This window comes from Rhinolophus ferrumequinum, chromosome 18 (genome assembly GCF_004115265.2).
Source record: "Rhinolophus ferrumequinum isolate MPI-CBG mRhiFer1 chromosome 18, mRhiFer1_v1.p, whole genome shotgun sequence".
NCBI lineage: Eukaryota > Metazoa > Chordata > Mammalia > Chiroptera > Rhinolophidae > Rhinolophus > Rhinolophus ferrumequinum.
Genome location: NC_046301.1, coordinates 51,520,409 through 51,547,582, shown reverse-complemented (window position 1 = coordinate 51,547,582; position 27,174 = coordinate 51,520,409). Strand labels below are relative to the sequence as shown.

At 54.9% G+C, this 27,174-nt stretch overlaps 2 protein-coding genes across 6 annotated transcripts; one reads left to right on the top strand and one right to left on the bottom strand.

Moving 5' to 3' along the window:
- The first annotated feature begins 10,907 nt into the window (after positions 1–10,907).
- HOMER3 (homer scaffold protein 3) lies at positions 10,908–19,319 on the top strand. 4 transcript variants are annotated; one of them, XM_033133954.1, is made up of 11 exons: positions 10,908–11,108; positions 11,466–11,615; positions 13,875–13,956; positions 14,036–14,192; positions 14,437–14,568; positions 15,640–15,747; positions 16,580–16,701; positions 17,220–17,376; positions 17,692–17,802; positions 17,920–18,006; positions 18,874–19,319. In XM_033133954.1, exons 3-11 carry the CDS (start codon positions 13,943–13,945, stop codon positions 19,063–19,065), a joined length of 1,080 nt encoding a protein of 359 aa, XP_032989845.1. In that variant the 5' UTR covers positions 10,908–11,108; positions 11,466–11,615; positions 13,875–13,942; the 3' UTR covers positions 19,066–19,319. The 4 variants fall into 4 exon arrangements, with proteins under 4 accessions (XP_032989845.1, XP_032989846.1, XP_032989844.1 ...); XM_033133955.1 differs by lacking the exon at positions 11,466–11,615; XM_033133953.1 differs by lacking the exon at positions 10,908–11,108 and having other exon boundaries at positions 11,191–11,615.
- A 601-nt stretch (positions 19,320–19,920) lies between these two features.
- Positions 19,921–27,151, bottom strand: DDX49 (DEAD-box helicase 49). Of its 2 annotated transcripts, XM_033133951.1 has the most exons (13): positions 26,996–27,147; positions 26,020–26,143; positions 24,982–25,067; positions 24,772–24,893; positions 24,267–24,454; positions 23,976–24,116; positions 23,180–23,255; positions 22,824–22,900; positions 22,552–22,649; positions 21,533–21,607; positions 20,722–20,810; positions 20,559–20,630; positions 20,180–20,465 (listed from the first exon to the last, which is right to left on the bottom strand). In XM_033133951.1, the coding sequence occupies exons 1-13, from the start codon at positions 27,108–27,110 to the stop codon at positions 20,280–20,282; spliced, it is 1,449 nt and encodes a 482-aa protein (XP_032989842.1). In that variant the 5' UTR covers positions 27,111–27,147; the 3' UTR covers positions 20,180–20,279. The 2 variants fall into 2 exon arrangements, with proteins under 2 accessions (XP_032989841.1, XP_032989842.1); XM_033133950.1 differs by having other exon boundaries at positions 19,921–20,630; positions 26,996–27,151.
- Positions 27,152–27,174: the final 23 nt, after the last annotated feature.

Sequence of the window (27,174 nt, the reverse complement as noted above, 5' to 3'; positions counted from 1 at the left end):
TCCACCCTTGGCAACCACTAATCTACTTTTTGTCTCTATGGATTTCCAGGTTTGGACATTTTATATAGACGGGATCATGCAACATGTGGGCTTTTGTGTCTGACTTCTCTCACTCAGCATCGTGTTTTTGGGGTTCATCCACGTTATAGTGTGTGTCAAAGCTTCTTTCCTTCTCGTGACTGAATACTATTGCATTGTACGGATGGAACACATTTTGTTTACCATTCATCCACTGATGGACACCGAGGTTGTTACCACCTTTTGGCGATTATTAATAGTGCTGTCATGAACACATGTCCAAGGGTCCAAGTGTTTGTGTGGATGTATGTTTTCACCTCTCTTGGGTAGATGTTGAGGACGGTCAATACATGTTTAATGATTATATTGAACCCTATTAAATAGTCACCTGGTTGGGTAGACTGGAGACCACGTGCCACAAGCTTTGAAATCAGAAATGTGGGCTGGCATCTGCCCCCACTGCCTCATTTGGGAAGGGCACCTCCAAGGCCCCAGATTACGAGGGACGTCAGGGTCCCCTGAGGAGAAAGTACCCTTTCATTATCAGCTTCTGTAATCATTTCCTCTCGCCTGAGTCTCTCCAAAATGAAATTTTTTGTTCTTCCAGGCCACTTGGTCCACCTCTCAGTCTTTTCAGGGCCAAGGATGGCCCTGTCCAGGTGGCTGGCCACACTCAGATCTTTGCCCCAGAACCGGCCATGGGTTGTTTTGTCTGTGTATGTGTGTGTGCGTGTGTGTGTGTGCGCGCGCACGCGTGCCTAATCTCACAGCTCCCCTGCCCTGGGTTTATTTTCGTTGAGGCTGGCAGGCTGGATCAGCACCTTGGGGCGACCTCTGCCTAGGACCATGAAACCCAAGGCCTCTCATGTGCGTCCTTGGCCTGCAGGTGTCTTGGATAGCCTCCGAGGCCGAGAGCCTGGCCTGCATCCAACTGGGAAAGGCCAAGGAAAGCGGCTGAGGTTCTGCCACTGGATGCTCTCACTTTGTCCAGGAAATCCTGTCTCTGAGAAGCAAGCCCTGCCTCCCGCCACTGCCGGGCTTCTGGGTGCCTGTATCAGTCAGGGCTTTCCAGAGAAACAGAATCAACAGGATATATGTACATTATGTACAGTATACGAAGAGACTTGTTTTAAGGAATTGGCTCACATGATTGTTGGGGGTAGTAAGTTCGAAGTCTCTGTCTAGCAGGCAGGAAACTCAGGAAAGGTTTCTATGCTGCAGTCTTGAGGGGAAGTCTTTTTTCCCCAGGATAATCAGTTCTTGCTCTAAGGCCTTTAATTGATTAATAAGGCCCATCCAGAGAGTATCGAGGATAACTTCCTTTTCTTAAGGTAAACTGATTGGAGATGTTAACCACATCTAGAAAATACATTTGCAGCAACATCTAGAATAGTATTTGACCAAAGAACTAGGCACCATTGCCTGACCCAATTGAAACTAAATTTTAACCATCTGTCTGCTTCCCTACAAGCCCACTCCCTAGAATGCCACCTCCTCTGAGAAGTCTTCCATGATGTACCCACCACAAAGGTAAAAACACAGAGGCATATTGACTGGCTGCATCTGGGCAGAGGAAACCAGAAAGGGAGTAAGCAGGGTAGGCACAAGGGGTACCTGTGGGAGGGCAGTGGAAATGTCAGCAAGGGCGAGAGCTCCAAGGTCCACCAAGCAGGTCAACTTTGCTGCAAGATGATGGGAAGCTATAGAAGGCATTAGAGTTGGGGGGGCGGGTATGGTTAGGTACATCAAACCATTGTAAGACTTGTCATTGGCTGGTAAGGGTCTGTCAGCATTTCCAGGTGGGAGGGTGGGTGGGCGGTAAGAGCCCCAGAGCAGACAGGAAATGGCAAGGCCTGGGCTAAGGGCTGTTTCACTATCTTCGTAGAGGTTGCCCCCACTTTACAAAATAATATTTATTGTTTTCCATTATTTTCAACATGTAATCTTAATCCTCAGCATTATAAGTCTTTTCTCCCCTTTCATTAAAGCTTTTATTTTGAAATGATTCTAGATTTGCATGCAGTTGTAGGAAATAAGACAGAGGATTGGAAGCATATGTTCATACAAAAACGTGTATCTGAATACAAGCCTTATTCATAATAGTCAAAAGGGGAAACAATCCAAATGTCTACTAACTGATGAATGAATAAAGAAATATGAAATATCTATTCAGTGGAATATTATTCAGCCACAAAGGAATGAAATAGTGATACAGGCTGCAATGTGGTTGAATCTTAAAAACATGAGGATGAGTGAAAGAAGCCAGACGTAAACTAGAAGGCCACGTATTATAGAGTCCCATTTACATGCGATGCCTAGACTAGGCAAATCTGTGCAGACAGAAAGTACATTAGCCGTGGACACAAGGTAGGTGGAGAAGAGACTGAGAAGTGATTGCTAATTGTCATGGAGTTTCTTTTCGGGGATGATGAAAATATTCCGGAATTAGATAATGGTGGTGGTTGTACAACTTTGTGAATATACTGAAAAAACCACGGAATTGAACACTTTAAAAGGGTAGATTTTATGGCATATGAATTATATCTCAATAAAGCTGTTGAAAAACACAAATACCGAGAGATGTGGGGTACTCTTCACCCCACTTCCACCAGTGGGAACATCCTGCGAGAATACAGTACATTGTAACAACCAGAAAATTGACATGAATACAATCAATAGACCTTATTTCTCCGGTTTTAAATGCACTCATGTGTGCGCCTCATAGAATTTTAAAGAAATAATAATAATGATAATGGCAGTAGCTGTTTGTGTGCTGGCCACGCAGCAGGCTTCCTGGGACCCAATCCCACAACAGCCCTGCAAGGTGAGGACCATCTCGCAGAGGAGGCTCAGACTAAGAAAGGGCTTTGCCCAAGGTTGAATTTATGTGGATGGTGTGAGGTAGGGATCATTCATCTTGTTCCACACGGACATCTAGTTGCTCCAGAACCATTTATTTAAAAGCTCATCCATGTCCAGGCTCATACAGTTAGCCAGGGGTAGGGCAGAGAGTCCAACCCAGAAACATGTGACTCGATCCGGAATAGTTTCCAAGTCCCCTGTGGGCCTGTCCTGATGGCTGAGCCAAGCAAGCTTTGCCCTGTCAGCACAATGCAGTGACTTTTGAGAGTGTTTGCCAAAGGGTGGGGAGGCACAGGCCAGCTCTAACTTGCTTCCTTCCCACAGGATGGTGAAACATCTCATGTGGCCTCCTGCCCGCCTCAACCCCACCTTTTTTTTTTTTTTTTCCTTTTCCTGCCTTCCTCTGAGGGGGAAGGTGTACATCGGGCTGCTTGTGTATTCCCCATGCATGTCTTTGCCAAGGGGAAATTCACCGTGCCCATGTCCAGCGCCTTCATCCACTGGAGGTTGTGGACGTGAGGCCCCCAGGCCACCCTCAGACCTGCCCAGTGCCCTCCAAGTCTCCCCAAATCAGGGAGAAGCTCTGTCAAACATCCAGACATCCAAGAGCCTCCCTGGACTCCTCTCCTTCCTCAGACTCCAGAACATTCCACCCCCCCACCCTTGGCCAACTTTTCATGATTGCTCCTTCTACTCAGATAGGCCATCTCTCCCCCAGAGGCTATCATCTTTGTTGTCCCTGACACAACTGTCTCCCAGTCCCTTCTCCCTACAACAGCCACAGGGAACTTTCCAGAACTTACAATCCACACCAAGTTACTCCCCAGCTCAGAAAACTCCCATGGCTCCCATCATCCTAGAATAGAGCCTACTCCTTGAGGCCCCATGGGAGGCCCAGCCCCTGTGCATCTCCCTGGCCTCCTCACCTTCCCTCTCCCTCATGCAGACACTGCTCCAGCCGCAGCGCCCTCCCCCATGTTCCTCACACATGCCGAGGACTTTTCTACCTCTGGACTTTTGCGTGTGCTGTACGCTCCCCCTGGGATGCCCTTCCTTCTGATCTCGGCATGCCTGACTCCTCCTTTTTCCGGTCTCAGCTCAAATGTCATCTCCTCAGAGGGGCCTCCCTGCATGTCCTGGAGACAGTAGGGCAGTCCCCACTTCACTCTCCCAACCCCACCCATTTCCATGCTCTTCAGAACATCTCTTGCTTCCTGTTTGATTTCCTCCTCAGGGCATATTGCCATGTGACTTCTCCTTGTTTATATAGTTACCTGTTATGCTTATTGTAATCCCGACACCCAGAGGGCCCAGGACATTATTAGGCCTCAAAATACCTTTGTAGAATGAATGAATGAAACTATTCCAGGGAGGGAGAGGGCTCTGAAGACTAACAAGAGGATAAATGGAAAGTGCTGGAAGAGACATGGTTTGTTGAGTGTGATAATGAGGGGAGGCTTCCTGGAGGAGGTGACACTAGAGCAGAGTTTGGGGACTTTCTAGAAGCCAGAGACCCCCCCCCCCACAGGTTGGGGCCTCTGATTTTTTGTAATTGACCTAAAATTCAAATAACACAAATTAGTGATTGTAACACGTGTAATTCAGTGGCACTTAGCACATTTACAGTGTTGTGCAACCACTACCTCTATCTAGTTCCAGAACATTTCATCCCCTCAAAGGAAACTCCATGTCTATAAAAAGTCACTCCTCACTCCCCCTTTGGGGACCTCTGGTTTTAATCCACATCTTGCAAAGTAAATGTCTCTAATATTTATTTGCAAATGTCAAATATTCAGAGAAATGGGCACACTCACCCACCATTGCTGGGAGCAGAGTAAGATTTGGCACACGTGGTATGGAAAGCGGTATGGCCCTAAGTGTCCATCAAAAGCCTTGAACATGTGTGATTCCACTTTTAAAGGCGTCCCCAAAATGTGACCCTCCAGGAAGCAAACTAGATGCCCTACCCTAGGGGATCAATTTAATAAATCATGGAGTAGCCCCTGATGATGAAATCTTTCAACACAAGAGGGCAGACTGGTATTGATCAGTGTGGAAAGTGGGCCTCCACTGAGAAGTCGTGGGTATTGTATGATTGCATTGTGGCTGAGAAGAGAAAAAAGAAAAAAAATCTAATGAAATAGACCATCATGTTAGTAACAGTGATTTCTGGGCATTTGTTTTATTTTTAAAATTTCATTCACTTGGCAGATATTTATGGAGCACCTGGTGTGTGTCAGCCCACGCCCACCAAAGGCAGGGATGGCGTCTGAATTTTGTTTGTATCCTGCTCCAGTGTGTTTTTTTTTTTTAATTTTTTAAATTGGGGAATATTGGGAAACAGTGTGTTTTTCTGGGACCCATCAGCTCCAAGTCAAGTCGTTGTTTTCAGTCTTGTGGAGGGTGCACTCACTGGCCCATCGTGGGTCATCTTGGGAATCGAACTGGCAACCTTGGTGTTATGAGCGCTGTGCTGTAACCAACTGAGTCAACCGGCCACCCCTCCAGTGTGTTTTAAATTACCAGTGAACACCAAGCACATTTTAAGTTCATAATTAAAATGCACTCAGGAAATTAAATGCTATTTACATTATGCTTGTCTGTGTTTCTTAAAACGTTTTACACTGAGCACGTGTTACTTTGGCAGTCAGAAGAGAAAACACATAAAGCTGATCCTGTTAGAAAATGTATGCCACGGCTCCTTCTGGCCTCTCACCAAGAATGAGGTTGATATGGCCCAGCTCCTGGGATCTACTCACCAGCCCATCAGCCACTCAACACACTTGCCACTGTTTCAGGAGGTGGGAGGGTCCCCGCAGGTCCCTCTCCTCTTGGCACGCCCCCCTCTCAGATTCAGTTTCCCCAGTTGTAGAAGGTGACCGGCAAAGCTCCCAGCAGGGCCAGCTTCTGAGTTTAACGCTCTGATGTCACTGTCTTAAAGTTCTGAATAATTTTCTGAATTTGCTGTTTGCGCAGGGTCCTGCTAATCAGGCAGGTGATGCTGCCCTGTTGGATCCATCGACAAGCACTCATCCTGTGCCTGGCTGTGATTCCCCACCCGGAAATCATGTGGCCACCGCTCTCAGGCCTCCCAGACAGAATAGGACAGGACAGGACTCGAATGCAGACCCCTGAATGCAGCCTGTATATAGTGTCTCCCCTGTGTATGCAGCCAGTGCATAATGTGTGACCCTTTCTCTTTCCCTCAGTGGTCCTCCTCCCCCAGCCTGGGGGACAGGAGGCTCTTCTGTGACCTCCCTTGGGGCTGCAGGATCCATACTCAGGGAAGCAGATGTTTCCGTCCTGTTGGAGGCCTGGAATTTCAGAGATAAGAGGGCTTCAGAGGGGGGAGAGAGAGGGAAAGAGAGAGAGAAAGAGAGAGAGAGGGAGAGAGAGAGAGAGAGAGAGAGAGGAGAAAGAAGGGCCAGATAGAACAGAAAGGGGGTTATTGAGACAGACTCCCTCCCCAAGGCCCTGGGAGTGATATGAACTCAGAGCCTGTGGCCAACCCCAAAGATACAATAATAGGGCTGATAACCGTCATTTGTTATCAAGCACAACCCAGGATACCCTCTGCCTCCAGATAACAGAGGAAGAAAGTCTTAGGATCACCCTTCTCAGTCCATCTACCATGTGGCACTCTGGTGAAACTTATCCAGCACATGTAAAAACAGATCCTGACCTTCTCCTGCTCAAAAGCCTTTCATGGCTCCCCAGGGCTCTGAGTATAAAGTCCACACTCTGCTGGGGCCCAAAAGGCTCCTTGCCCACCAGGCTCCTCACTATCCCCCCAAGTCAACCTGTTCCGGCCACACCTGCGTCCTCAATGCTTCTCCAAGGGGCAGAGCACATTCCCACGTCAGGGCCTTTGCACATGCTGTTCCCCTTCTCTGAGCAGCCTTCACCAACTACGGGTCTTTGCTTGTTGCTTTGTCTGTTTTTCTCTACTTTGCATAAACTGTCGGAAGTCAACCTACTTGTTCCTCTGTTAATCATCTGTCTATGCACCAGATAGCTGTGCACTCCCTCAGGGCAGGGCCTCCCAGAGTGTTGGGACACAGGAGGTGCTCAATAAACATGAGTTAACAGATAAGGAACCACCATCTTACAGAGAAGGAAATAGAGGCCCAGGGAGGCCCCCAATGTGTCCATGGAGACAGGCTCTCCCACCCTGGGTGTCTAAGCCCAGACTGTATCAAGTCCACCTGCAGGCAGGTGATGCCTCCTCCCCTACCAGTGTGTAAATAAGGCTCCAAAGGCTGCAGGGAGCAGGGCTTGGCTCTCAGACCCAGTTTAAAGCCAAGCTTTCCACTTGGCCAGTTTTGATTTGGAGAATTGGTTTAAGGCCCCTGAGCCTCAGTTTTCTCTTCTATAAAAATGAAGTTAGAGGTCGGGCCCATGGGGTCCTGTGTTAGGCGAGCACAGCAGGGGTCCTCCCCAGTGTCCCCTTTGTGGCCTCCCACACTGGGCGATGATGGGGCCCTGAGAGGCCTTGGCCTGAGCCTGGATTCTGAGAAGCCCTGATCTGAGGTGGGGGCAGAGATAGCCCCCTCCTATGAGGTCAGGGTTGGAGGAGTAGAGGGAGTCTGGGAAGGCTTCCTGGAGGAGGGAGTGTTGGAGATGAATGCAGAGGTTCAGATGTGGGGTCCAGCAGTGTAGCCAATGGTGATAGGGAGCTGGATTCTCCCTTTGAAGCCTCCAGGAGAGCCATGAAAGGTGCAGGAGCAGGAAAGTGAGCAGTGCAGCCAGTTAAAGGGATCCTGGGAGGCAGAGGGAGGGCTCGTTTGGGGGCGTCCCAGAGAGGTGAATCCTGACTTCAGTCTGTGCCTGGAGACCAGGAATGGCCTCCCCTAGCAGATCAAGGGAAGAGGCTGCCACATGTGAGTCACCCAGTTCCTGCAAGAACATTCAGCACCCGTCGGCCCCGCGTAGGCTGTCACCAAGCAGGAACACAGCCCCCGGAGCCCCTCCTCTCCGCCTTCCCTGAGGCCTCCCGCTCTCTGTTCCCACAGCTGTTCCTTCAAGGCCGCAGAAGGAGAGTAGGAGGACAGGGCAAGCAAAGGAGAGCCCATGTAGACTGCTTGGCCAGAATTTGGGAGTTTGGGGGGAGGAGAGCTTCCCTGGCTGAGGGTCCAGTGTGCGCGCTGGGGCTGTCTAAGCCTCAGGACTCTACCCAAGATGGGGAAACTGAGGCTCAGGGAGGTTCTGCGCCCATTTTCCACATATATAGACACCTGGTTCTCTCCTAAAAGCTAAAAACCAGCTTGGAGCCTGCATTGTAAATCTGATCACGTCTCTCCCTCTCTGGCTCCCAACTCTCCCATGGCTCCCAAGTACCCTTGGAATAAATCCAACACACTTTATCATAGCCCATGAGGCCCCACCTGGCCTGTGACCCCCTCAACCCTCAGAATCCCCTACTCTCCTCTCACTCTGGCCACCTGGCTTCCCCACTGTTCCTCCAATGCACCCAGCCCATCTCCACCCCAGGGCCTTGGTACATGCTGTGCCCTCTGCCCAGAGCACACTGTGTGAGTTATTATCCCCATTTGATCCCTCAGGAAAGATGCAAAGAGAGGACGTCATGTGCTCAGAAACACACAGCAAGTCAGTGGTGCTTGGTGTTCCCAGCCAGGCCCATCTGACCAGCCCTCCACAGCAAGCCCTCTCCCCCCGATGGTGCCACGATTAAAACAGGCCTCCAGACCAGTCCACCTCAGAGCTGATTCTCAGCCCCTCCAGGTCTTGCCACCTCCAGCTATGTGCCAAAGACCCTCAGGCCTCAGGCCAAAACCCCTGCTCAGGGAGCTCCTGGGCCAACCCGACCCACACATCTCCCAGTGTCCCTCCTGTCGTGGCCGCAATTTCTTCGCCCCACTTTCTGCCCTTCACGCTGGTGGATGGCAGAGCCTTCAAGGACGGCATAGCCAAAAATAATCGGTCCCGACCTACCTCCCAAAAGTGGAGCAGCCCCCGCCCAGCCACCTGGCACCACAGAGGTAATTAGTGCACGTGGCAATGAGGGTAATTAGGTCTGTGGGATCCAGGTTTGGAGTTGGGAGGGGGCACAAGTGCTGCCACTTCCCACCCCTGACCTGCCCAGGTCCTGGGAGCTCAAGTTCATAACCCAGGGCTGGACCCCTTCCCTCCTCAAGCACCTGTGTGCCTGGGCCTGAGCCAGCGGGCTCCATTATTTCCTGGGGGCTGTTTAATGAATTAACCTTAGCTTTGGGCAGAAGTTGAGTTAGATATAAAATAAGGCAGAGTTACTATCACCAATATCGAGTCATCAAACTCTCCTCTGCCATAACCCCCATGCATCCACCCAATGCCAGGAGACGCCAAGCTAAAGGGAAGCCTCAGCCCAGCTCTTGAGGTGCCTCAGGGTAGCGGAGTCAGAGTTAGACACAGACACCGGCAGCCCCTTGGGGTCAGAGTTGGGCCAGAAGGAGGGAAAGTGTTGGGGAAAATCTAGGGGAAGAGGAGGGAGGGCTTCTCACAGAAAAGAACACTGGAGGTGGGGTGTTGAGGGACGATTAGGAGTTTTCCCAGAGGATTAGTTCTGGTAGCTGGCTCAACTGGACATGGCTGGGGGAATGGGGAGAAGGAAGAGGAGGATGGCTGGAGGGGCACATAAGGGACCCAGAGCTAAATATTTAGAGGATATCACACCAGGTTGGACCAATTTTGTCCCCAAGAGCTTACACCTGGTTGGAATCCTTCACCCTCTAACAGAGAAAATCTTAAGAACTTTGCTCAGGATCAAAACCACATGCCCAGACAGCCAAGAATAAATATAATGTTTATAACAGTGAGCATTAATTAAGCTCCTAGGATCATGCCCTCTTCATACAAGGACTTGGGTCCTTACAGGAAACCTCAGAAGTGGGCACCATTCTTATGCACATTTATAGGTGGGGAAACTAGGACACAGAGAGGGAAAGTGGCTTCTTTAAAGTCACACTTCTGGTAAGAGGCAGGGCTGGGAGTCACTTTCTGGCTCCTGTGACTCTGGAGACCACCAAAGACCAATGTTGGGATCTAGCGATCCCTTCCTTCTGGAAGCATTTACAGAGGATCTCCTGCAGGTCAGGCTTGCTCTAGGTGCTGGGCAGAGCTGTGAAAGAGGTGGATGGTAACCAAATCATGCCACAACAGATATAGGTAGCCACTGTGACTCATGTCCTGTAGCTGGGCATGTCCCTTTGGAGAAGAGTGACAGACTTCCCCTCTTCTGGTGGGACAGGAACCCTCCAGAGAGGACAGAAGATTTAGCTTTAGTACAAAGGTTGGGTCACAATAAATAGAGGCCATAAGCGCCACTCTGCAAACTGCTTCCCTAGAGCCCAACAAGCCATTCTAGTCCTCGCTTGGTGCCTCCTATGACAGGTTGTTCATTCTCTCATGTCCTTCCTTAGTCCCAAGGGAAAGCTGTTACTTCTAGTCAGCCACTCTGGGGTGGTGCTTCTGCCCACCCTGCAAGGATAGACCCAAGGAGAAGTGGGCTCAGGCTGGGGTAAGGGTGGCAGCTCAGGGAAGCCCCCTACCCATCTATACCCAAGAGAGAGTGAGGAGCTGCTGGTGTCACCTGGATCCTCACTGCTTCCTCCCCAACCCCAGGCCAATGCTCATCAGCCCATTCTCCAGGTGAGAAAACAGGTCTGTACTGACAAAGCCATTCCCTCAGTTTGGACTTGACTAAGACAACTTCAGGTCAGGGTTGCTCAAGGCCAGCAGCATCCCAGCCCCTCCTGGAGCCTGAGAGGGGTGTCCAGGAAAGGATTCAACTCCCCACTCTCTCTCATGCTGTTGCCTTCTGCCCACACAAGGAGGAAAGCTGGCCTGGGCCCTTCGCCTGCCTCCCCCTTGAATGGCCACGTGGCCCCAGTTCTGTAGCCGGCTGGCACTCAGCACACCCTAAGCAGCTTCCAGAAGACTCGGCCCTGCAGGCACCTTTCCAGTTACTTTATTATTATTTCTTTGGTAATAAGGAAAAGTCACTTTTGCACAGAACAGACGGTATTCTCTTTGTTCCCCACAGTGTTCAAGCATTTTGTGGCTTCAGGCCTGAGAGCGAAGCCAAATCTTTTGCTCGTACAGATGCCTTGTGAAGTTAGAAGCAGCCTGGGAAACTGAGTCTGTGCCTCTTTCCCCAGTAAGGCTGGGGGTCCAAGATGGGCTGGCCCTCCAGGAGCTCCCAGACCTGGCCGCACTGAACTAATAAACAGGTAACACACATCAGTTATCCGACAGAAAGGGAAAGGAGAGTGGGGCAGGGCAGAGCAAGATCGCTTCCAAGCCCAGGATGGTCAGAGAAGCTTCCAGGAGGAGAGGGGCGGGGAGCTGAGCCTCGAAGGACCAGGCAGAATATATGCCTGTCAGAAGGGCATTCCAGGTAGAGGAAACAGCTTGGGCAAAGGCCTGGAGGGAGGAAACTCAGGTTTTGGCCTGGGACTAAGTCTCTAGAATTCATCTAAAGGTAATTTGAAAGTAGCTACCAGTTTAGATGTGTGATTCTTGTCAGGCAAACAGAAATAAAAGAAGAGGGAAAGGAGATGTGACAGACCAAAAGCAAAACTTCTCAGGTTGTCAGAAAGCTCAGAGCGTCAGGGAACTGTGAGCCTCGGGCAAGGCCTCCTTGCCTCTGCCCACCGCCAAACGGCACTGTGCAACTTGGAGGCAAGCTCAGGCCTGGGGAGGTGATCGCAGCTCAGCCCCCTGAGGACCTGCTTCTGGTAAGTGTATGAAGGGCGGGCTCCCTCTGACCAGAAGCGGCAATCCAGGCCTGCGGAACTCCACCAGACTCACCATTCGGTGGGAACTGGACCCCGACCATCCCTAAGCCCTAGATTCAGGGATCCTATAACACACCAACGATCACCATCCCCTACGGTTGTTGGCATTGCCACAGTTGTCTTGTTACATTGTTGTAGTTCTCCGTCTGTCTATCTCCTGTGTCTCTACCTCCCCCCGCCCCGTCTCGGTCTCTGGGTCCCCCACCCCAGTCCCCTTCCCCGCCCTTACCCCCAATCCCACCCCTCTCCCCATTCCTATGGGCTCCCCCACCCCCAGCACCGTGGAGGGCCGGTAGAGGGCGCTGCGGGAGGCCTCGGGGCCCGGGGAGGCGGGGCGGGCGGCGGCCGCGTCGGGACCGACCGCGATGGGACCGGAGGCGGCGCGGGCGGCGGCGGCGGCGCAGACAAAGGCGCGGGCGGCACGGAGGGCGGCGCGGAGGGCGCGAGCCCCGGAGCCATCGAGAGAGCCGGGCGCCCGGTGCGGGGAGTTAGCACCGCTGGCCGCACCCGACTCCGCCCGGACGCTCACGGGGCGCCCAGCAGGCAGGGTGAGCCCGGCCGGCCGAGCTTGCGTCGGGGCGCGCGGGCCCCGAAATTCCAGGGCCGGGGAAGGGCGCCAGTGTCCCCGAAGTCCCGGACACGGAGGATGGGGGCAGCCGGAGGAATCCCGAAGTTCCAGGTCTTGCGGGGGCGCAGGGGCCCCTAAGTTCCGGAGCTCGGGTCGGGGAGGGGACAGTGCGAAGGATTCCCAAAGTTCCGCGCTCGGCGTCGCAGGAATGTGTCTCCCGAAGTTCCAGACCTGGGGCGGGGGTCGGCGCAAGGGTACCCCGAATTCTAGACCTGGAGATAGAAGTGTGGCAGGGGGTCCCCAAAGTTCAGGAATTGGGGGCGGTGCGGACGATCCCCGAAGTTCTGGACCTTGGGGTGGAGGAGGCAGATAATGGTCCCCGAAGTTCTGGTCCTGGAGTCGGGGGCGTCGCAGGGATCTCGGAAGTTCCAGGGTCGAAGGCCTCACTAACCGAAGTACTGGGCGCCCCGCTCCTGACGCGGGTGGGGACTCAATCCTGACTATCAGGCCCCCGACTGGGACGCGTGGGGTGGGGCTTCGCTCCCACAGGCAATTGGGGATTCCGGGCACCCGGCGGTTGGGCCCCCTCCCGGAGCCCCACCGCCGGCGGCGTCCGAGGCACATGACTAGTTGGTGAGTAACTTTCCCCAAATGCGCAAGTCTCTGCAGGAGAGTCCTGGCCTTAAGGGCGTGAGTTCTGGGACCCCTGCGCGCCGCGGAGCCCCTGCCAGACCCAGGACCCGCCCCCAACCCCGGCCAGAGTTGCCGCCCCTCCCCCACCAGGGGCTCCGGTTTCAGACCCTGTGACCAGGACAGCAGCTGCCCAGGAAGGGGGGGGACGTCCCCCTCTGACCACGGAGGCCACTTGGCCGTGCATCCCTTCCTCCAATGTGTCCCCCCTTCTCCTAGGTCCCTCCTGGATCCCCTGCAGATATCCTGGATGCAAGTTTGTGGGCGCGGGAGGGTCAGGAAGTCTCCCTGGGCAGCTGTTCCCGGCTTTGGTGGGAGTGGGGTGGCTAGAGGAACCAGCAGAGACTAGGCAGACCATCTCCCAATCCTGGGTCCCGCCCAACCCCCATGGTATTGGGAGTGAGTGCTGATGGTGGTCTGGCAGTGGGCACCTGTGATTGGTCCTGTTTGGCTACATCTTGTCTTTTTAACTAGGATGGGGTTCCCTGAAGATTTGGACTTTGACCCTAAGTCTGTGCCTGGGGCCTAGAGTGGAAGTGGAGGGGTCCCTCTGTGGGGCTTGTGGGAACTGGTTTCCCAGTAGGCACTTGGTGATGCCTCACTTTTTGCTGGAGGCCCTGGTTTGGGGAGTGATGGGTGAATGTGTGGGGAAATACTGAGCGGGAGCTGGCCTTGGCCTTCAGGACAATGAGAGATGGATGCTGAGATGTCAGGGGCCACCTGGCTCCTCTCAGAGAGCCATCTCCTGCCCAGAGTGTGGTAGGGGCTTCTCTGGGTGGAGAAAGTCAAGGTCTTCTTGCTCTGAGTGACCTACTGATTCCCTCACCTTTTTGATTGAAGTTCTGTGAACGGTGCACCTCGTGTTGGGTCCTGAGGTTGGACCTGCTTGGCCTCACTCAGCGTGTCCTGGTGGGACACTGACAAGCCCCTTCTCCCCCCAGAGGCCGAACCAGCAGCTCCTGCCACTCCTCTGGCTGCCCCTTGGAGCTCACCCAGCCCAGCTTGACCAATGTCCACAGCCAGGTGAGCCCCTGTCTCTACCGGCTTGGCCCTGAGCCCCTGGAGGTGCCCAGCCCCCACTGAGAGCCCTCTCCCCACGCAGGGAGCAGCCCATCTTCAGCACACGGGCACACGTGTTCCAGATTGACCCAGCCACCAAGCGGAACTGGATCCCCGCTGGCAAGCACGCACTCACTGTCTCCTACTTCTACGATGCCACCCGCAATGTCTACCGAATCATCAGCATCGGGGGTGCCAAGGTCCTGGCGGGGCCTGGGTGGGGCAGCAGGGGACAGGGGTCCCAGCAATAGGCCTGGGTCTGCTTGTTGCTGTGTGGCTACGGGCAGAGGGAGTAGGGAGCCCTGACCCTTTCTGAGCCTCAGTCTCCCTCCTGAAACGGCTCAGACCAGAGCCTCCGAGGCACTAATACAAAGTGGTCCTCCAAGGTCTGACGTTCATTATTAGCAGTCCCGTTAACCTTGAACTTTGCTCCCCTCTCCCCAGGCCATTATCAACAGCACTGTCACTCCCAACATGACCTTTACCAAAACCTCCCAGAAGTTCGGGCAGTGGGCAGACAGTCGCGCCAACACTGTCTATGGCCTTGGCTTTGCTTCTGAGCAGCACCTGACCCAGGTGGGTCTCGGGGGTGTGAGGTAGGAGGGAGAGGGCTGGGTGTGGGTCTTCTGGATGCACTGGGGCCCCTGGGCAGGTGCTGGGATTGCACCTTCCCAGCTGCAGAATTAGACAAGCCAGAAGCCCCGTCCTGGTTCCCTGGTTTACATCCCAGCTCTGCAGGCCACCTGCAACCGATTTCAGGCACACCCTGCCCCTCTCTGGGTCCCTGGGCTGGGTACTTCCCCACACACCCTGGCAGTACATCATCATTTCCTTCCACCCTCTGCTGTCTCTAAACTTCAGTATTGTTTTATCCATTGTTTTTCTGGATAGTTAGTGCCCTGAGTCCTGCCGAAGGCATGACAATTTTCTTCTAGAAGCTTTTGTTTTCCTTTCACATTTAGGTCGTGAATTTATTTCTGTGGGTGGTGTAAGGTAGGAGTATTTTTTGCAGTTGAATGAATATGCAGTTGCTCTTGGGCCATTTTTGAAAAGACCATTTGCCCAGTGAATTGCACTGCCCCTTTGCACAAATCAAGTGGCTGTATATCTGTAAATATTTTCTTTAAAACATTATTTTCAAAGTAAGGAAATTTATTTTAAAATGAAAAAAAAAAAAAGTGTATCCTACCCTAACTGGAAAGCTGGTATGGGCAGTAAACATTAATACAACAAAAATGAGAACAGGGCAATCATTTTCTCACTGGCTAGAGCTCTGAGCACAAAACCTGTTTTCTGTTTGTCATACAAGGATATTTACACGTGTCCCAGGCATTAAAGACAGACTAGCACCTATCTGAGGCTCAGCTTGCTGAAATAAGCCTCAGTGAGAGGAAAATGGGGATCCCTTTTTGAGAGGGCTCCCTACTCCATGAACATCCCATTTTTACCCTCAAACTGACTGCTCATTGGGGCATCATTTTCCAAACCTTCTTCCCACTCTTTCAGTTCCTGAGACGAGGGGATGCACACAGTTCCTAAAGTCCCTTCCTAAGTGACGGGGCTGACACTGGGTGGGGGTGACATGGTGGGGCCTTGGGGGAGGGACCAGGGGTTTGTTAACTATCTGTTCCTGCCCCGCCACCCTAGTTTGCTGAGAAGTTCCAGGAAGTGAAGGAAGCAGCAAGACTGGCAAGGGAGAAATCTCAGGATGGAGGGGAGCTCACCAGTCCAGCCCTGGGGCTCACTGCCCACCAGGTCAGCCCTCCCTGTCCCATGCCTGTCCGGCACTCAACCGATATTGGGGGGTCCATGTGCTGTGCTGGTGCTCAAGACCAAATGCTCACAGATCCATGGCAAGGACCATGGAGGAGGGGTGTAGGTGCCATGGAGCATGTGTGGGGGGGCGGGAGGGAGTCTGGCTTAGTTTTGGGTCAGGGAAAGCCAGAAAGCCAGGTCAGATGGCAGAGTCAAAACCTGAAGTTGAGATGGCTAAGTACAGGAGCAGTAAAGAACTGTTCCTGGGTCGTTCCTCCATTAATTTATTCAGCATAATTCGTTGACCACCCGCTGTGTGCCAGGCCCAGGCCTGGACCAAGGTTAGAGATGAAAAAGCAGGCTGGCCCCTGCCCTCAGGGCTCGTGGTCCAGGCAGCAAGGTGGATTTATAAGGAATTCAGTCTGGTGCAGCGGACTTCCTGTCAGAATCTGAAATGGATGTTGAAATTAGGCTCCAGGGAGGGGCTTTATTCCTAGGGATTAGCACAGAGGTTTCAGATTGCTTCCCCCTGGGCAGATTTCAAGTATTTCAGTGGGTTTAGACGGGACTGCATCAGGTTTGCTCCTGGGGGGTTGGTGAGAGCCCAGGCAAGCAAGGTGTGGGGCCAGGGCCTGGAATTCCCTCAAAGGTGTCATGGGGAGCTGTGGAGGTTGGGTGAGGAGGGAAGGGGCATGCTCGCATCCTGGTGCCCGGAGGACGCCTTGTCACAACGCCAGTCGTAACATGAGCCCTGACCCCAACCATGACATTGTAACCGGTCCTTGACTGAAACCATCCCCTCATGTGACCCCGCTTCTGCCCACGCCCTTAGGTGCCCCCGAGCCCCCTCGTCAGCACCAACGGCCCCGGCGACGAGAAACTGTTCCGCAGTCAGAGCGCCGACGCCCCTGGTCCCACAGAGCGCGAGCGGCTCAAGAAGATGCTGTCAGAGGGGTGAGGGGGGTAGGGCGGGGCACAGGAGCGGAGCAGGACGAAGGGAGGGGAGAGGAGCTTCTTAGAAGCTACTGGGGCGCGACCGGCGTGGACCCAAAGCCTGGAAACGAGGAGGCTGAACCCCAGTCCTGCCTCTTCCGGAGCCTACCGTGCTCCTCGAATGCGCTCCTGCTTTGACTTCGCCTTCCCGGGGCTGGCCCAGTCTCCGCCCCCTCCACCTCCTCTGGATAGTTCTAAACCTACCGGAGCCTCCCAGTCCCACCCGGTCTGGCCACGTCCCCATAGGCTGACCCCTTGCGGTATTCCCACTGTCTCGTTTAGCTGACACCACACGCCTGCTCTGACCCCGCCCCCGACAGGGATCTACCTCCCCGGACGGCCCCACACTGGCCCCGCCCCTAGCACCGCCCAGCCAAGACTCCACCCACGGCGAGACCCGCCTCCCTGAAACTGCCACGCCCCCGGCCAAATGTGACCCCTAGCCCAGCGCCTGCCCTGACCCTGCTTTGTTCCCGCAGCTCCGTGGGTGAGGTGCAGTGGGAGGCCGAATTCTTTGCGCTGCAGGACAGCAACAATAAGTTGGCGAACGCCTTACGAGAGGCCAACGCCGCCGCCGCCCAGTGGAGGCAGCAGCTGGAGGGCCAGCGCTCAGAGGCTGAGCGGCTGAGGCAGCGGGTACGAGGACCTCTCCCTCCTAGAGACCCCCAAGTAGCCCGGCAAACTGTGGAGCCCCTGCCTCCACACGTCATGTCTCTCCTGGGTTCACGCACTGGCTGTGTGATCTCTGCAGGTCGCTTTCCTGAGCCTCAGTTTTGTGCTCTATAAAATGGGTCTGAAATAGAGCCCCCCTCAGAGGGGTGTCAGAACTCAAAGTCCTCCCTGCCAAGAGTGGGTGGTAGCTCCAATCAGAGAGGGTGAATGCCTAGTCATGAGCTGGACTGAGCAGGAGGCAGATTCCCCAGGAAGTGGCTGACCTTCCTGTCCACGCAGGTGGCTGAGCTGGAGGCCCAGGCAGCCTTGGAGCCCCCCCCAGTCAGCGAGAAGGAGGGGACTGGCCAGACACTGGAGCAGCTGGAGGCCCTAGTGCAAACCAAGGACCAGGTGAGTACCGAGTGTGAGTGTCTGTGCGTGTGCATCCCCAGGCCTCACCTTCCCTGACCTCCCATGAGGGAACAGGACCCCCACCCAGCACAGGCTCTAGGAACTCTTCTCCACTAGGAGATCCAGACGCTGAAGAGCCAGGCTGGTGGGCCCCGCGAGGTCCCTGACACAGTGGAGCGCGAGGAGACGCAGCAGAAGGTGCAGGTGTGTGTGGTTGCCAGGGTGTGTGTGGGGTGTCCATATTTACGGGCAGCCACCCTCTGGTGTGGGGCAGACCTGTGATCTTCCCTTCCTGGTGGGTCCCCCTGAGCCTGTTTCTCCACCTGTAAATGAGGTCAGGAAGACATCTACCTAAGGTTATAAGTAGGATGAGGAAAACCAGATGCATGGAAAGTCCGAAGTGGTTTGTAAATGGTTGTTATTGGTACGATGTTTCATGTTCATCCATTCACTCAATTCTTGAGTCCCTGCTGAGTTCCCGTGTTTGACACCATGGAGCCCTCACACGTCCCCGGCCTAAGGTCAGAAGCCTGCATTTGAACCTAGGTCTGGCTGGCTTGGCTTTCGCTAAAGACTTCATCCGAGAAATGTTCATGGGGCACATCCTGTGAGTCTGCAGGTGGAGATGTTAAAGGATACGGTGCCTCCAAAAGTGTCCCGGGGAGAGAGAGAGGCTGGGGAAATGCTCCCTAATTGTCTCCTGGGCAGAGTGCACAGCATGTGCAAAAGCTGAGGTGGGGAGGAAATCAGCATGTTCAAGGACGCACAGGGAGGCCAGCAAAGCTGAGTTGGAGTGAGCAAGAAGAGGGAGGGGTATGGATTTAATCCCCAGCCTGATGGGCCACAGGAGGGTTTTCAGAATAGGGACGTGATCAGTTCTGTGGTTTCCAAATTGATGGGGGACCGGGGAGACCTGGGCAGAGGTGGTAGGGAGGAGGCCACCGAGACAGAGGGGGTTTGGCCCAGAGTGGGGTCTGGGGGTATGGCACTCAGGTGCTGGATGCCCTAGGCAGGGCTGATGACCCTGGACACTTGTGGGGGCCACCAAACCTGTCTGCTATCTTTCTGCAGGACCTGGAGACCCGCAACACGGAGCTGGAGCACCAGCTGCGGGCAACGGAGCGCAGCCTGGAGGAGGCACGGGCTGAGCGGGAACGGGCACGGGCCGAGGTGGGCCGGGCTGCACAGCTGCTGGACGTCAGGCTGTTTGAGCTGAGCGAGCTTCGCGAGGGCCTGGCCCGCCTGGCTGAGGGAAACCCCTGAGCCTTGAGCCCTGCCACTGGTCCACATGGGAGCTGGGGCCTGTGGGAGGGGTTTTACATGAAAGCTTCCCGCCTGGAGCATGGGCCGGCCGCAGGCGGCACAGCAGGCCCTTCGCCCTGGCAGGGACGGGGCCAACTCAGCCCAGGTAGGGCCTGGCCACTCACAGCTCAGGGGCTGTTTGGGGCTTTTCGTTGTGTAGGATTTCTAGACTTCCCGGGGCACGTGCTGATGCCCAGATTACATTTCTAAGCGTGGCTGTGTGTGTGTGGTATGTGGGCACCCAGGCACCTCACTGCCGTCACTGGACCTTTTCCTGCTTCCTCAGGTGCACCATAGTTGCCCTCCATCCATGTAGGTCTGGGAAGCCACCTACAGGTGAGCAGGGTGAGGCTCGAGCCTGAGAGGCATGCCCAGGCCACACAGCTCTGCTTGGTCCTGCTGCCCCCATCCCCTGGGGCTCATCCTGCTGTCTGGACTAGTTTGGACTTAGGTGGCCCCTGGTTAAGTCCCCTTACCTTCTGGCTACAAATGCCAAACTTGACAAGATGGGCAGCAGGGAAGCTCCTAGACCACAGCCCTGTTCACCAGGCAAGGGAATGATCTCACCAATCTCAGGGCCACATTTGGACAGGTGAAGTTGTTATGCCCATTTTCTGGATGAGGAAACTGAGGCCAAGGGGCTTCACCAAGGTCACCCAGCGGGAACAACCAGCATTGCAGTTCAAAGCTTTGGTCCTCGCCCAAAGGGAATGGAGAACTGAGGGTGGGGTGGAGTGACATGAACTTCTGGGGGACTTGAGAGGCACAAGTGGCCATACCTTCCTCCCCTGCCCCTGCTCCCCAAGAGTCAGACTGTGGAAGTCAAAAGACCTATTTATTGAATGCCTCCTACAAGTGACACATCTTCACTCTGGGGCCCCACAGTACCCGCTGCAGTGACCCTGGGCCGGCGGGGAGTGTGTCACTCTGTGTGGAGCTGGGCCCAACCACGTGGCCAGTATTCTTTCCTCCTCTGTAGTCTGACTCTTGGCCAAGGTGCTGAGAAGGGGCCAGCTGGGGCCACAGGATGGACGATCCATGTACTGTGGGTGTCCATGGGCTCCGTTGAGGTGGGCTGGGCAGGACAGAAGGGGAGACTATCCCCAGGGGAGTACCTTCCAACCCTCGGCTCGATGAAGGAGTCCCAGGCTGGGCAGGTGGGGGCTGTGTGGGCCTCAAGCCGGGCCCTGGGTGGGCACTGAGGCTGAATGGACCTCAGGCCGGGCCCTGGCTGGATGCCTCCTACGGCCAGCTTTGCTGGCCTGCTGCTGCAGCGTGTGTTCCACCTGCTCCTTGAAGCGCCGGTTCTTCTGCTTGATCCTGGCCAGCTCAGCCTTGCGCTTGGCCTCCAGGTCAGGGTCCTGGCTCGGGGAGGAAGGGCAGGTGGCTGAGCTGGTCGTCCTCCACCCCTTGGGAACCTTGCCCCCCGACCCACCTGCCAACCTAGCCCTCACCTTTCCCTCCAGGATCAGCTGCTTCCGCTTGTTGATTTCCTTCTTTTCATCAAAATTGGTTGCCTCCAGTTTCTGGGGTTGGGGAGGAGGGAGAGGCCATCATGGGGGTGCCCATCTTGAAGGGAGTACTCTGGGCCCCAAGGACCTGCTCCCTAATACTCACAATCTCGCATTCCCTCCGCACCATGTTGACCTGTGTGAGAATCTGCAGCACCTGGGCCTCCTCCACTGAGAACTCCTCCAGCTTCTTCTCTGTGGGGACAGTGGGGGCCCAGGGTGGGGGCGGGGCAGGGCCGACATGATAGGGAAAGGAATTCCAGCTACATAGTGAGTTCCCGATGTGGTGGGTCATATCAGATAAAGATCAGGTGGGCAAGATCTGGGATATCTTTTTTTTTTAATTTATTGGGGTGACAATTGTTAGTAAAATTACATCGATTTCAGGTGTACAATTCTGTATTACATCATCTATAAATCCCACTGTGTTCACCACCCAGAGTCAGTTCTCCTTCCATCACCAAGATCTGGGATTTCTGACCTAAGTAAGGTAGAGACTGCTCTCTTTTTGTGGTTACCGACAGTATGAGTCGAACTGGGAGTTTTTGGGATTTTTTTGGATACAGTGTCCTTTCAAGTCAAGGTGTTTCTGAATTTTAGGACAGTCAGTATGGTAACTGGAGACGCCCAGTGGTTCTTGGTCTTGGTGACACGTTAAACCACCTAAGGGGGGTTTTAAACAGGCCCAGGCCTTGTACTTGGGGCCTCTGACCCATCCGCAGGGACTAGCCACACAGCTTGGTCTCAGAAACTAAAGTCCCTGCCCACCACATGTGACTTTTGGCTGCTGACGGCCATTACGGGGGGCTTCAGGTTTAATCACATCTTTGGAGGTTGCACAAAAAGGAAGGTGCAGTTTAGTCTGCTCGTGTAAGAAGGCGGCCGGTGTCCCTCCCTCGCCCCATCCCCTCACTCACTGATCTGCTCCTCAATGGCGTGAACCAGGTGGATGTCATACTGTGTCACCAGGGTGATGGCCTGTCCCTGCCGCCCTGTGAGGATGCACCACAGTTACCTTGTGTGCCGGGGACAGGATAGGGGATCAACACAGGCAGATCAGGGCTCCTCTCAACTGCGGGGAGCAGAACTTGGTGGGTAGGTGGGCACAGGTAACGGAGGCCCAGGGTCTCAGGGCGGTGTAATGGGTGGGTCTGTCTCGGGAGCTGTAGGACACCAGGGAGAGGCGGCTCTCCAGCGAACTCGGTCAATTTCCCTTTTTGGCTGGCTGCCATGGAGCCCAGGCTGAGATATGTGAGCAATAAGTCCTGCCAGGCCTCAGCTCCAATCTCTGCATCCTAGTTTCTCTGTCCCCCATTTCTGTGACGGACCAGCACGGACAGCTGACGAGGCCTGTGACGCTCAGAGCAGTCCCCCACAGGCATCACATTCTCATTACCCATCCTTTGACAAAACAGTGAGGCCCAGAGAGCTCGTGTGACCTGCCTGAGGCCACAGGGCAGGAGAGAAGGCCCAGGCCCCCAGGCCCCAGAAATCACGTCTCTCCACTCTAGGCATGAGAAAAATCTCACAAATGCTGTGCCCCTCCCTGGGAGGGCTTGGGAACAGAGAGATGGATGCCTCCTTGGCCCCTGGCCGGGGTCACAACGAGGTGCTGAACCTGGACACCAAACCCCCAGGGCAATATCACATCCACCAGGGCTCATGCACTGGGGTGAGGCAACGGGGAGTTGTGGGGACTGGGACAGTGTGTCCCGTGTCCCTAGGAGACAGCATGTAGTCAGACAGAGAAGCCAAAGTACTCCGACCTTTGCTTTTGAAAGGACAAGTCCCCAAGTTGCAAACGCCGCCTCTAACAGCTCTCACCTGTGAAGTACTGCCTCTCGCCTATGTCCTACCAGCTCATGACTTTGGCTCCTCCTAGTGTGGGTAGGCTGGAGGGATGGGTCCCCAAAGCCACCCCACCGTGTCTGCTCACCTGCACGAGCTGTCCGGCCAACTCGGTGGATGTAAATCTTTGGGAGCCCGGGGGTGTTATGGTTGATGACCACCTGCACAGAAGGAATGTCCAGGCCCCTGGAGGCAGAGGCTGGTCAGCACCACTGTCCACGTGGGCAAACCAAGGCTGGAATTCATCCAAGGTCACTTAGCAGTGAAGCTGGGGCTTGCCCGAGGCCAGCCTCCCCCTCTGGCCCCTCTGTGGGGCGTCACCGAGCCAGCATATGGGAGGGAGCACCCTGCGCTGCTCACCTGGAAGCTACATCTGTTGCAATCAGGATCCGGTAGATGCTAGACTTGAACTTGGCCAGGGCAGCAAACCGTTCTTTCTATGCCAGGTTGGGGAGAGAATTGGGGGGCTGAGGATCAGTTAGCATCTTGGCAAATGTTTTGAGCACTTACTGTAGGAGGCGTGGGCACAAGGCGGAGGCCAGGATGGTCCTGCCCTCACAGGGCTCCCACAGTCCAGTAAGAGAGGACTGTGAGAAAGGCAGACCAGGACAGAGAGGGGCGGCAGGAAGAGTGCTCCAGACAGATGGAGGAGCCTGGGCAAACGCCCTGAGGCTGGGAGGAGCCTCGGCAAGTCTGGCAGGCGGAGGTCTCCTCACCTGTTTCATCATGGAATGCAGAGCCACAGTGGGGAAGTTGAACTTCCGCAGCATCATGCACAGGATCTGGCAGGTCCTGGCAGGAAGGACACACTCTCAGTCCCTCCAGCACCAGGATCCTGGAAAAGCACTCTTGCCCCCGCCCCTGCCCGGGACCCATGCAGGTGGCCCTGCACAGCTGGGAAAGAACAAGCAGAGGTGCAGGGTGTCCTGTCCACTGCCGTCCTCTCTCTGATTCCTCCCCTGGCCTAAGCAAACAAGAGTTAGCCCTACATCCAGGGCCCATCTGTGTTGGTAGCCAATACATTCTTAGGGGGCAGTGCCCATCTACATTCTTGGTGTGGCGTCCCCATCTACTGGTTCATGCTAGAACAGTCTACAGCTTCTTGAAATCTCCCTCTATGCTTCAGAGGACTGTCAAGTCCCCTGGGACCACGGGGAGGACGACCCCAGGTGGGGGTGCCACTGCACTGGGCCTCAGTGACAACCCTAGACAACAGTGGATAGGCTGTTCCAAGGGTAGTGACAGCTCAAGGCCACAAGCCCTTCAGGTTAAGGCGGGTCTGAGGAACCCGAAATCCTGGTGCCACCTTTAGGAGGGGTAACCTTGGTGAGCTGCTTGATCTCTGTGAGCATTCTTGAGCAAATCCTCCAAAACCTCTGGTCTGAGCACAGGCCCTGGAGTGCTGCATGCCTCCCACCCATGACCTCAGGCCACATCTTAGGCTTCTGTGAAGGGTTATGGGGGAGCCAACCCTCGCTCGGGGGGCAAATGGGGGGGCCCACCCTCACTCACTTGCACGTGTTAGTGAAGATGATGATGGACCAGTCCTCGTGCTCATCCTGGAAGTTCTGGATCAGGTGGACCAGGTAGGCGTCCTTGACCTTCTCAGGCACCAGCAAGTAGCGCTGGTCCAGCTGTTCTACAGTGCGTACTCTGGGGACGGGCAGGCCTGTTTCCCCTTCTGATGAATTTGGCTAATCCCCTGCCCCACCCATGGGCAATAACTTCCACTGGGTGTGACGCCCCCCCCGCCCCCCCCTCCTGCTGCCTGCCTTCCCCCACCAAAGGTGGCTGTAGACTCACGGGGCCTGAGCCTCCCAGAAGAAGGGCTGGTTGGTGGCCAGGCCCTGCAGCTCCTTGAGTGTGTCGGTAAGAGTGGCACTGAAGAGCAGTGTCTGCCTGCGGGCCGGCACGGCTGCCAGGATGGCCTCCAGATCCACTGTAAAGTCAGTGCAGCCCTGCTCCAGCAGGCGGTCAGCCTCATCCATCACCTGCAGCACCGGCAGCCGGGGGATGGGGAGGAGGGCGCTGTCCAAGGCTGGCCTGCTTCCCCCGTGGGCCTCCTTCCCAGCCTTGGCCGTGGGCCTGGGAGCACTCTCCCTCAGTGTTTTGCAGGCCCTGCTCCCTCACCTGTCTCAGCTCCAATGCCGCCTCCTCAGAGACGCCCTGCTTCCAACCACTCTCGCTAGTACAGGTCACCTCTTATGGGTCTCTGACCCTGTCTCTGTTATGTTCCTAACATGCTACTACGACGGCCTGTGGGACATATGTTCCCCAAATGGATGAATCAGTGGCCAGGGCAATTTACCAGGAAGCGGATCTTCTTGATACTGAAGGTGTTAGAGCTGCGGAGGTGGTCAGCCAGGCGCCCCGGCGTGGCGATGACCACGTGTGGTTTCCGGGACAGCTCCAGGGCCTGGGCCACCATGTCTGCAGGTAGATGGCAAGAGGTGGGGCTGGGCGGGTGGTCCGAGGCTGCGGGGACCCCACACTCAGAGCCTCCCTGGGGCCCGCGTACCCATGCCGCCAACGATGATGCAGTCCTTCAGGCCCAGAGGCTTCCCCAGGACTCGGAACTGCTCTGCGATCTGGTAGGCCAGCTCCCTGTGGGTGTGAAGGAGCCGGGCTGGGTCAGACGGGTTCCGCGCCTGCCTCACATTTCCACCTCCACCGCCGCGGCCTCCTGACTCGCCGGCTCCTGTTCATACACCCTGCACAGCTCCCGGTCCGCTTTAGACAAAATCTCTGACACTGAGCACTGGAGGGCTGTGTGGGCTCTGCTCCCTCACCAGACTGGGTCCCAGAACAGCCCACGGCCCCACCCCCACCAGTCCCACCCAAACTGGCTTCTCCTCCTCCCATGTCCTCAGCAATGGCCTTGACACCAGTTACCAAAGCCTGAACCCCGAGCATTAGTGCCCCCTTCCCTGGGGCCAGTCAGTGTCCAAGTCCCTCCTCGGCCCATGTCCCCACTTCCCAGCCTCCTGTCTTACTCTCTCCTGCTCACACTCCCTCAGAATCAATTCTAACCTGGCATTCAAGGCCCTTCTCAAGCTGGCTCTAACGTGCCCAGCCCCAGTACCCCTTCTGTTCTCTGCCACTCACACCTCTGCATATGAATGCACCAGCAGACCTCTGCCTAGATTACCTTTCCCCAAACTTGTCCCTTTAGGATGAGACGCTTCTCATCCTTTAAGCACCCATGACTGAAGCGTTCCTTGACCACACCCGTTCCCAGACCACAGCCTTATAGAATGCCATTAGAGAGGACCTACGTCAATCACCGAGTCTATCCGCCCAGGATCCGAAGATATGCCTGGTTTTTGAGCTATAAGACTATTGACAGCTCCTGTATTGCCTCTTGCCCTGAGTCAAGCCCTGTGCTCAGCATTTTCACATGCTACCTTGTTTAATTCTGTAGCACACCTAAGAGGAGGCATGATTTCTGTCCCCATTTTGCACACAGGGAAAGTGCAGCTCAGAGAGGTAAAGGCATTTGCCCAAGATAACACAGCTGGTTAACTCACCCAGGAGGCCTGTGGGGGGTGGGGCTCACCTGGTGGGTGTCAGGACAAGGCAGAAGATGCCATAGGGATCCTCAGACAGCTTCTGTAAGATGGGCAGCACAAATGCTGCCGTCTTGCCACTGCCGGTCTTGGCACAACCCAGGCAGTCCCGACCTGGGCAGAGGGCAAGCGACATCAACACAGTTTAGGTATATACGATGTTCCATTGAGCACAGTTTACAACAGCTAACATTTAATGAGCAGTTAACTGTGTGCCGGGTACTCCCATTCCGGGCATACTAACAACTTCCCATTGTGGGCAACTGATAAATTCTGGGAGAAAGAGGCCATTATCATTTCCATTTCATAGAAGGTGGAACTGAGACTCAGAGATTTGCCCAGGAACATAGTTGATGAGTAGCAGGCTGGATTAGAACCCACATCCATCTGACCCAAGATGCTACCAACCACCACTTAATGTTGACAACCCTGCCCCCAGCATGAACTTGGGGGAATCTGGGGGAATTCCCCCAGTCTGCATCTCATGCTCCCTGTGGATTCTTTCACCTTTGTTTAATCCCTCAACTTGCTACATCCTAGGCTTTGTGAGGACATCTCTGCAATGGCAAAACTGGGTTGGGCCAGATGAGTGAGAACAGAAGTCACAGGACCAGAGTCCTGGATCTACCAGTAATCTTGACAACTTCACTTTGCATTTGTAAAATGAAGACAGTAGTACAAATTACTCAACTTTACCAGTATTATCGGTTAGTCATTCACCAACACCGCCCCCCCCCCACACCCGAACTCTTGAGACTATGAGAGTTCAGAGGCTACATAACTTGGCGGGGATACACAGCGAGTCAGTTGCGCAACCTAAACGCTAAAACCGCCTAGTGTGCCTCAACCCAGGATCCCCGAAACGCCCGAGGCTGCCCCTCGCCTCGCAGGACCAGCGTGGGTTAAAGGGAAGGGAGGCGACAGGAGCGGGCACGCCTCCCGGGGAGGAGACCGGGCCACACTCACCTTCCAGGATGGCGGGGATGCAGCCGAGTTGCACGGGCGTGGGCTGCTTCAAACCTAGCTGCCGACATTGTTCCACGAGCCACGAAGACAGTCCAAGCTCCGCAAACCCAGCCATCCTCGCCGCCGGCCGCAGAACCCGTGTGAGCCGCGCTTCCGGCGCGTGCCGATGACGTCACTAA

What these genes read in the sequence shown, in the direction of transcription:
- DDX49 (XM_033133950.1), bottom strand. Translation starts at nt 27,110, where the DNA reads ATGGCTGGGTTTGCGGAGCTTGGACTGTCTTCGTGGCTCGTGGAACAA. An exon ending in ATCTTCACTAACACGTGCAA is followed by an intron (nt 23,256 to 23,975) that starts GTGAGTGAGGGT and finishes CCTTCCTGCCAG; the next exon opens with GACCTGCCAGATCCTGTGCA. An exon ending in TGCGGAGGGAATGCGAGATT is followed by an intron (nt 20,631 to 20,721) that starts GTGAGTATTAGG and finishes CCCCAACCCCAG; the next exon opens with AAACTGGAGGCAACCAATTT.
- HOMER3 (XM_033133955.1), top strand. An exon ending in TGGGGCTCACTGCCCACCAG is followed by an intron (nt 15,748 to 16,579) that starts GTCAGCCCTCCC and finishes CCACGCCCTTAG; the next exon opens with GTGCCCCCGAGCCCCCTCGT. An exon ending in TAGTGCAAACCAAGGACCAG is followed by an intron (nt 17,803 to 17,919) that starts GTGAGTACCGAG and finishes CTTCTCCACTAG; the next exon opens with GAGATCCAGACGCTGAAGAG.